At 36.1% G+C, this 9,975-nt stretch overlaps 2 protein-coding genes across 2 annotated transcripts; one reads left to right on the top strand and one right to left on the bottom strand.

The window, feature by feature from the left end:
* The first annotated feature begins 1,964 nt into the window (after positions 1 to 1,964).
* Positions 1,965 to 4,888, top strand: LOC111882293 (AP-1 complex subunit mu-2). The gene is made up of 11 exons (XM_023878647.3): positions 1,965 to 2,316; positions 2,775 to 2,921; positions 3,064 to 3,126; positions 3,205 to 3,381; positions 3,456 to 3,559; positions 3,649 to 3,756; positions 3,870 to 3,966; positions 4,049 to 4,146; positions 4,258 to 4,399; positions 4,485 to 4,607; positions 4,685 to 4,888. Exons 1-11 carry the CDS (start codon positions 2,188 to 2,190, stop codon positions 4,781 to 4,783), a joined length of 1,287 nt encoding a protein of 428 aa, XP_023734415.1. The 5' UTR covers positions 1,965 to 2,187; the 3' UTR covers positions 4,784 to 4,888.
* A 157-nt stretch (positions 4,889 to 5,045) lies between these two features.
* On the bottom strand, positions 5,046 to 9,324 carry LOC111882292 (ALBINO3-like protein 1, chloroplastic). The gene is made up of 11 exons (XM_023878646.2): positions 8,758 to 9,324; positions 8,576 to 8,686; positions 8,404 to 8,478; positions 7,883 to 7,943; positions 7,663 to 7,736; positions 7,457 to 7,561; positions 7,217 to 7,330; positions 6,859 to 6,962; positions 6,548 to 6,763; positions 5,581 to 5,815; positions 5,046 to 5,380 (listed from the first exon to the last, which is right to left on the bottom strand). The coding sequence occupies exons 1-11, from the start codon at positions 9,115 to 9,117 to the stop codon at positions 5,321 to 5,323; spliced, it is 1,515 nt and encodes a 504-aa protein (XP_023734414.1). The 5' UTR covers positions 9,118 to 9,324; the 3' UTR covers positions 5,046 to 5,320.
* Between the last annotated feature and the right edge of the window lie 651 nt (positions 9,325 to 9,975).

The following is a 9,975-nucleotide window of genomic DNA, read 5'->3' as shown; positions in this document are numbered from 1 at the left end:
TCAGATATGGACTCCCTTAGCTCCTCTTGTCGTAAAGTAGTAGTTTTGTCAAGCCATGACCTTCCCCTTTACCTTAAGCCTCTCCTTTAGCTTGTTTTGGGTCATTATCATCTTGCATGCACGTAAAGTTTGCAACTTTACGTGATAAACATGCCCTAGGAGCTTGGATCTGCAATTTGGAGCCTTTGCATGGCTTAAAAAGCACATGTATGGATGAAGGACTAAAGGGACTCGACGATTCACATGAAGATGGTCCTGAACTCGACGAGTTGGATGAACAACTCCGCGAGTGCGTTGAAGATTGTCGTAGACTCGGCGAGTCGGTTAGGGTTTTTCCCAACCGTTGGATGCATGTGAACTTGTCGAGTTGCGGGGGGGGGGGGGGGGACTTGACGAGTGGCTAAGGAGCTTCGACCGCAAGCCTTAGGAACTCGACGAGTCGCTCTAATGACTCAGAGAGTGGATGATTATGCAAGGAACTCGGAGAGTGGCTGGTTGTACTCGACGAGTTCAGGTCAACATGGATTGTTGACCTTGGCAGTTGACTTTGACTTTGACTATGGGTTGAGTTTTGGACTTTGGGGCATTTTGGGAATTTATGAACATGGTTGTATGGCAAATATAGGTGGAAGACTTTTTGGCAGCGATCAGAGAGTTATCTTTCGAGTCGACAGTGGCAAGGTGAGTTATCCTCACTATATCAACAGGGTCTAAGGCACCAAGGTTGGCCCTTTATGGATAGTATTCAGATTATTACATGTTATGTTTAGTGTTTTACATCCTGGTAGTTAGGATGGTGATATGCTACGCCAGTGACCTGTTAGGTCGATATCCTGGTTTTGGGATTGTTGGTATGCCTTGTGATTTGTTGATCGGATTGACTGTTATGTATGATATTTATGTGCACATGATTGTTTTTTGGGGGTTGGGTTGAGGCGGTCCTGCTTTGTGCTGTAGGCCAACATACCCAGGGCGGTCCGGACAGACTACATGCCCAGTAGGGATGTTATTCAGACTGAAGGCCCGACGAGCGGTCCGGATAGGCTGAAAGCCCAACGAGGCGGTCCAGACGTGTCGAAGGCTCGGAGAGCGGTCCAGATAGATTGAAGGTCTACGAGGCGGTCCAGCCAGACTGAAGGCTCATTATGCATGTTGTTTTGTAATTGTTGATATGATATGATTATAATTGTATGAGGATGATATTTTGGGGGTAGCTCACTAAGCTTTCAGGCTTACAGTTTCAGTGTAATGTTTCAGGTACTTCTGGTAATCGTGGCAAGGCGAATGCATGATCGTACCGCTCCTCCTGCCGTTATGATTTTTATGAATAGATACTGGGATACTCTGATATTTATTATTTTGAAACCAAATTATGTAATGTTAAATGGTTCTAAGTGTTTTGAAAAAGTTTAAATTTGACATGATTTTATGAGTGTTACAATTTAATAAAAAAATGAAAGAAGTCGAGTAATGTGATTAAAAAAATGTGTAACCAACACAAAAATTATATGTATATACGGTATCAAGTCGGTCTTGGACTTGTTTCACGTTAGTCTTGGAACGGTCCGGTCTTTTTTGGGACAAATCTTTGGACGGTCAATTCTTTTTCTGAACCGATCCCGAATGATATTGGGCCGTTCATATTTTTCGATCCGTTCTCATTTTAGACCGATTTTTTTCTTGATTTGTTTTCAAAACCGGTCTGATGAAACTCGTCTTTTAGTTCATGTCTACTCAAAGTATTATTTAGCCTTTTTCATTCATTCATTGAGTTGTTTTATACAAAACGACTAATTACACATGTCACATGTGTACTTTGCCTTCCTTTACTCTTTCGACTTCTAAGTGGGCTTAGTAAAATGGGCTTGAGTGTTTCACCAGGCGACCCAATAGGCAGCCCGCTGCAACCGATTTGCAATTTTGCACAGCGCAGCGTCAAAAGTAGACTCCATAACCAGAAGCTCATCAGCCTTAAATTTCATTTAAACACAAATTCATACGGATCGCACCTCGAAATCGTCTCTAGAATCTGATTCAGTTCTCTCGGAATGTTATAGACAAGTAATGGCTCATTGATTCTTAGAAAAATTCATTTCATTTGGCAGCAGATCGATCAGAAAGTAGATCTTAAATCGAAACCAATACCATACATCAATACGGATCTGATCTATCGGTTTTGAGTAATTGATGGCAGGGGCGGCCTCTGCGCTGTTCCTTCTCGACATCAAAGGCCGTGTTCTTGTATGGCGTGACTACCGTGGCGATGTCTCCGCAGTTCAGGCCGAGCGTTTCTTTTGTAAACTGATAGAAAAAGAGGTTTTTCCGTTACCTCAATTCACATGCTGTCTTTTATTTGATTCTCTATTCGTTTAGCATCACAAGCGTTTATGCAAAAAGTGAAGCAATATACTTGTATGTTGTTCACATTGTTAATTAAGATCATGTTTTAGCAGGTTTTTTGGATAAACATCGTTTTATCTAGCAGCTGATAGATGCAAAACATATAAATCTTCTAAAAACCCACAACTTAATTGAATTCTTCTTCATCTCGTTTAATATATAGTGTAGGAAAATTTAAAGGAATAGCGTTTCAGCTGGATTGGTTAGTTTAGAATTGAAATTAAACCCAGATCATAACGAAGAAGAAGAATTCTTATTTTATTCGGATCGAATTGGATAAGTCTTGCTTGAAGCACTGTTGCACACCTATTGTTGTTGTGTATGCAAGCAAATTAGCATGACTAATTAGTTTATGGTGTATTGACTAACTCCAGGGTGAACCAGATGCTCAAGATCCTGTTGTGTATGATAATGGCGTCACCTATATGTTCGTACAACACAACAATGTATATCTAATGACTGCATCCAGGCAGAACTGTAATGCAGCTAGCCTTCTCCTCTTTCTACACCGTGTAGTTGATGTAAGCACCATTCAGTAATCACTAATGAAATAAAATAGCTTTCATTTCTTTCACTATAATTCAAGAAAGACATAGTTAATGTTAATATCCTTACAAGACATGAAAGTTTATGTATGAAGTTGTTTATTTGTGTTGGCTACAGGTATTTAAGCATTACTTTGAGGAGCTAGAGGAGGAATCACTTAGAGATAACTTTGTTGTTGTGGTATGCATATTTTACTACAATATCTGATCTCACCAAATATTATAAGAAGGAAAAGTGAATGATTTTTGTACTTTGTAGTATGAGTTGCTTGATGAAATGATGGACTTTGGTTACCCTCAATACACTGAAGCTAAAATTCTGAGTGAGTTTATCAAGACAGATGCTTACAGGATGGAAGTTTCACAGAGGCCTCCAATGGCTGTGACAAATGCTGTCTCCTGGCGTAGTGAAGGGATACGATACAAAAAGAATGAGGTAGGTGTTGTTCTTGTTCTTGTGAGGGCAGATATGTAATTATCTTAGAATAAAACCTGATTGCCTTTTTTCAGGTGTTTTTGGATGTTGTGGAGAGTGTGAATATACTTGTCAACAGCAATGGTCAAATAGTAAGGTCAGAGGTTGTTGGGGCATTGAAGATGCGAACTTATTTGAGGTATAACTTGATTGTGGTCTTTTGCTACTTCTTGAGGTTGAGGGTATATTTTGTAATTAAGTTAAACAATGAGGGTTGATTTGTTGCAGTGGTATGCCAGAGTGTAAGCTTGGTTTGAATGATAGAGTATTATTGGAGGCACAAGGAAGATCCACAAAAGGAAAAGCTATCGACTTGGATGACATCAAGTTTCATCAGTATGTTATGTTCTCAGTTCTTCAACCTTTCTTGATTTCTTCCTATATTTTCTTCAATTATATGTTTATTTATTTAATATATATATATATATATATTTTTTAATGTTTAATAGGTGTGTTCGGTTGGCTCGTTTTGAAAATGATCGCACAATTTCATTTGTGCCCCCTGATGGAGCTTTTGACCTCATGACATATCGACTCAGTACTCAGGTTCTTACACTTTATATATAAATATAAATTGCTTTTTATTTATATAAATTGAATAAAACTAATATTTGATTTGATTTGACAGGTAAAGCCTCTGATATGGGTGGAAGCTCAAATCGAAAGGCATTCAAGAAGTCGTATGGAAATAACAATCAAAGCCCGCAGCCAGTTTAAGGAGAGGAGGTATTATTTGTTATTATTATTATTATTATATACTTATAGTTATGACTTCAAAAAAAAAAAAAAAAAGTGTAGTTATGGATGGTTTGACCAGTAGTGTTGTTGACTTTGCAGCACTGCAACAAATGTTGAAATTGAATTTCCAGTGCCTGCGGATGCCACTAATCCAAATGTACGGACATCCATGGGATCAGCTGCATATGCACCAGAAAACGATGCCCTTTGCTGGAAAATTAAATCATTTCCAGGTGGCAAGGTATTTTTCTCTCTCTTTTTCATAATATCTTCACAAATTCAAGATAATGTTGTAGTTATAGATTTTTTGATTTTTTTAATTTTAGGAATACATGTTGAGAGCGGAATTCAGACTTCCAAGTATAACAGCTGAAGAAGCAGTCCCTGAGAGAAAAGCTCCCATTCGTGTGAAGTTTGAGATACCATATTTCACAGTTTCAGGAATACAGGTGACACCTCATCACTTCCCCCTTTTCATTTAGATATCTCATTTTTCATTATTGTTTGTTTTTACTTTTTATTATAGGTGCGTTATCTAAAGATCATTGAGAAAAGTGGATATCAGGCTCTTCCATGGGTGAGATATATAACAATGGCGGGAGAATATGAACTAAGACTTGTGTGAAAAAAGCTCTTATTATTATTATTATTTCAACAAACTGTTTTTGTATTTAAGTCCCAATTATTATCTTCGGATATTATTATAATATCATTTGTTTGTTGAACGAAAGTTCACTCCCCCAGCCTCCATTTTTTTTTCCTTCTTTTTCTACTTGTAGAAAGATCTATCTTTGTTATTTTTGCCTACAAAACATTAAAATTTTCCATGCGCTTTTGAATATAATATTCATCTTTTGTTCTACAAGTCCACAATCGAAATCTTCGCATTTTGCAAAATGAGTGTCATATATTATGAAAAACACAAAAAATGGTACAAAGAATATCTAATTAGGACAAATTCTACACTATTATGGAAAATTCGTCTTTAAAAGGAACCAACCTCTCATTGTATTGGGTAACAGAAGTTACGTATCTACACTTTTTACCTTATGTGTATGTTCAAACCCAACGTATTTCTCTCCTCCCATTATATTTGGTGGTAAAATTGCCCGTGTATATGGTGAGGTATTTCCTCTTTCTAAATTGGTGAAATTATCTCATCTCATACTCTTTCATCTTGATGTTTCTCTTCATTTTCTGCTGTACAAGTCGCAGCTTTTTCCTGTTAAGTTGAAGCATTAGAAAGAGTTATTATATACACCACACCGTGACTAATGTGCAAAAAGACGAAAATGCCATCCTGATAGAAAAATGTCTAGTCAGTCATGGTAAGCTTGCTTGCAAAGAAAAAGCAAGGATAATGGAAAATTTGTAAATTCCAACCCAAAAGGAAACAATGAGAAGACATTGGTGACTACCTACCTTTTCAATGCTGCTATTGTATTCCATCGAAGTGTTCTCAGCTTGATTGGAATCAGAAGACGTAACATTTCCGTTAAGAGACTTGATGGAATCGGAATCGGAATCAGCTTTTTCAAGATTTACTTTCGTGTCTGTGTCTCCTTTGATGGCTTCCTTTGTTAATGAAATCTGTTTAGCTTTTTCTGCTTCTTTTTGTTGTTTCTTCCTTGCTTCTTGTTCCTTTAATTGTTTAAATCTGGAAATTGTCCAAAAGAATTTAAGAAACAAACAAGGTATCTAAATCCTAATACCAAAAAAGTGTTGTCAGAAGAAAAGAATAAATGAGGGCAAATTTGTAAAAAGTTAAACTTAATGAGGGAAAACCTAATTTCCCAGTAATAATGTGCAAAAAGAACATCGGAAGAATATTTCTGGTTAATTTGTTTTCTTTTTTAAATCAAAGTGCTAATGGTTAAATCATAAATAAATAAATAAAATGTTAGGGTGGTTAAACAGAACAAATTTCAAACTATATATAATGTTTCTTATGGAATTCAAAGGTTATCTTAAAAAAAAAAAAATCAAAGTCTCACGAAAAAATTCCAAACTTCAGTCGGGTTTTATGGAATTTGGTCTTTAAAAAAAATATTTTGTAATTTAACTGAAATCATTAAAATTTTGAAAAAAGATTCATAGCATTAAAAATTACATTAAACATCTCCTAGATTGAAATTTTGACAAAATGGAAGGAATCACATCACTCAAGTCTAAACAAAATGGTCCATTCCATTCCATGATCCACGTAGCAAAAGTGCAAAACAAACATCTTTTCTTGATTCCAATGGAATAACCAATTCAATTCCTTCCCCGATTCCATCATACCAAACACCAAGTCAAAAGGAAACACCCATGACCCATAATATATATAACTTACCAGATTAAGTAAGATTTAAGAAAGAAATATATCATTCAACAATGTGCTACTAACCTCTCTCCAGGGAGATACCCTTGTGCATCAGGCTTCTCTATTTTAGGTGCTTCTTTAACTACTGATGTTGTTTGCATTTGCAACAATGATTCCTCAACCTTGGGCTTATCTTCTTTAAGAGCTTCATAATTAATTTTTTTTATTGCTGGATTATTTGCACCCCCCATTTTTTGAAGCCATATCTGTTGTGCACTACTTAATATATTGTTCGTCAGCCTGCAACAAATATATACATGTATATTCATAAACATGTCACCAAAAATATTAACAATTTTTTATTTTTTTTTTGTATAGTTTATATATTAAAATACCAGTAAAGGCTTAGACCAGAAGGCACTGAAAGTGCAAAATAACCAATCATCAATGGCAAGAATTTGGTTATAGCTTGAGAAGTCTTCATATTTGGATCATTGCTCTGAAAGTATTAAACACCATAAATAAACACCTACTTGATTCAAAGTTACTTCTGTCTAATGTTCAAACAATATTGAGATAATCAAAGCACACAAATGAGGGTAAATTTGTAAAAACTAAAAAGTTTGTGCATTCAGTCAAAAAGAAACGTTTATTATATTAGATTCATAAACTGGTGGTGAATGAAGTTTTCCATTTTTTGGGATGAATGAATGTTAGTAAATGACAATTTTACCCTTCAGTAAAAGACCTAACCTGTGGTTGTGTTGACTGCATGATCTGTACAGATATGTACTGAGAGACCACAAGGAGCACAGGCAACACCAGATATGCAGCTGTATCTGACCACCCAAGTGGAGGCTGACCATCCTGCAAAAGTTATTACTTTTTAGAAAATAAAATCATAATTCAACTAAAATCATGAATTATTTTTTAAAACATCGAATTAAAAAAAAAAAAAAAAAAAAAAAAAGGTGATAGCAAGCAACACTTTACAATGAAAGGGAAGAGCCAAGAAATGCCACTGCCACTTTGTCTAGCAGCAACCGTTGTGGGGCCAGCAAGGGATGGAATCCAAAAGAAAGCTTCAGCCAGAAGTCCCTACAAAAATCATTTCACATAATTTATTTATAGATATTATTATTTATGTAAGAAAATATATAAAAATAATAATAGAGTTAGAGTTAGAGTTAGTTAGTTACCTCATCTGCAACATTTGATAGGGCTCTATATAGACCAATCCAAACGGGTATTGTGGCTAGGGTTGGCAAGCATCCTGTTATGCCATTCACAGCATAATAGAGTGTAAGCTATTTTTTATGATGAAGATGAAGAGGGCATTTATGTCTTTTGCACAGATGAGAGATCAAGTTCAATATATATATATATATATGAAGTTATGAAGCTTGAAATATAAAATACCTGCCAAGGGATTTATCCCTGCAAGTTTGTACAATCTTGCAGTTTCAAGCTGAAGGCGCTCCTGCAAACCCATGAAATATATTTAAACTTTAAAAAAAATGCAAAATGAGGTACATTTTTTGATTTTTTGAGGTTTAGGGTTTAGGGTTTTAGGAAATTGAGCATTCCATAAGGCGCGTGATTCATTTCATGGGGATGGGCGTGTTTATAGTGGTATATCTTAATTGATTAAAGTTTATTTTTATAATATAATGAATTATGCATAACAACAATCAGTTTGAATGACTAATTCCATTCCTTCAATCCAACAAACCATGATAATGGAATGTAATCACCCATTCCATTACCTCGCTCATTCCATTTCTTCATCAACTCCATTCCATAATGTATTCAGCACTTATTTCTCTAAAGTTTAAATAAATAGTTCAAAATCTAGGCCTTTAATATCCTCTCCACTTAAGTTATATTTTGCATCATTTTTGGCAGCAGAACAGGAAATAAAATAGGACAGGATTTGTAACCTGATCACCAGCATACCGTTCCTGAATAGCTTTTATTTGAGGTTGCAAAGATCGCATTGCCATTGCAGATTCCACCTTCATTGAAGTTTTAAAATATTTATTTTTATTCAAGAAGATGACATTTTTCACATGCTATTGAGGTTTTCATTGAACGAGTATCAATGCAACAAACCTGCTTTTTTGACAGAGGAAATGTTGCAGCCTTCACAAGAACAGTAAGGAGTATAATAGCAAAACCATATGAATATGGAACATGGAGGGTAGAGAGACCATCCTTCAAAAACTGAAATGAAAAAAGTTCCATATTCACACAACAATAATGGTGATAACAAGAATAATTATTATATTGCAAACCTTGAGAACAGTCTCCATGTAATTGGTGATTCCAGAGAGCCAATCATTGCTCTGTTTGGTTCCAACGTTCGTGGTGATACCAGAATCAGGAGTAGCAGAAACAACAGCATCAGCAATCGTATACATGATACCTTCAGCTCTATCAATCAGGTCTTTGAAGTTTTCCGGGTCAGGAAACTGAACCTGCCCAGGCCCGAACCTAGCCACCGTTAGGGTGGTGCCACGAAGAAAGGGTTTATGATGGTTGGTTAAATTCGCAAATTGGGTTCTTCGGAGAATTGGGTTTATGGTTTTGAATCTGATGGAGTCTGTAAATGGGGAAAGCACTGTGCTTGACCCGATTTGAGTCAAATTCGCCATTTGTTGTTGAATTAGGGTTTATTGATTATTGTTGAAACCCTAGAAATTACTAGGGTATAGAAGGCTGTATCAGGGGTGTTGACTGGTTTGAGTATCTTGGCCCGTGGGTGTAGGATTCAAGAACAGGGGAAAGATTGCAAGAGGATGAGTGAATGAGAGCAAATATAAAGGGTAGAATGGAAGGAATGAAAACCATATGACTCACGAGTAGTGACCAAATAAAACACTATTAAGGCAAGCTCTTAATTTGTCTTAATTTTTGGTTGCATATGATTTTATGCCTTTTAATTTATAAACCGCCTCTTAAACTTTCAGATTTTATGGCATGACTGAAAAAATAAAAAAAATTTCCGTTCCCTTTTTGCCCAAATACTTCATCTCATTCCCTCTGCTTTTTCTTCTTCACAAACGTCGCTTCCCATTGAAACTCCGATTGCAACCCTCCATCATCCCCTCCGGTCATCCCCTCTGCCAGAGACGTCGTCTCACCATCGTCGTCGACAGCGAAGCTCTCTGGCTCCTCATCGACTCCAATTCTCTTCCACCCATTTGATTTTGTATGTGTTTGTTCGAAGAGAGATGTCGTAATCTAATTGCAAATAATTTGAAGATAGATAAATGACGATTTACCAATTTCCAGCATAAAAACGAAAACTTTTAGTTTTAGATGAATTGAAATTCCTAGTTCCTTTTGAGATTCATTGAAATTTTTAATGGCATGTTTAAATCTCGATTATGTCCTTCAAGTTTATGACTGGGATACCGAAGATCACAAACAAGGTGTGAATAACCATGCAAATGTGCTTAATGCTCTCGATGTCACTTATCACTTAACCAATGTGTCGGTTAACCACACAC

The sequence above is a fragment of the Lactuca sativa genome, chromosome 8 (genome assembly GCF_002870075.4).
Source record: "Lactuca sativa cultivar Salinas chromosome 8, Lsat_Salinas_v11, whole genome shotgun sequence".
Classification (NCBI taxonomy): domain Eukaryota; kingdom Viridiplantae; phylum Streptophyta; class Magnoliopsida; order Asterales; family Asteraceae; genus Lactuca; species Lactuca sativa.
This window is presented reverse-complemented; position numbering and strand designations above follow the sequence as displayed.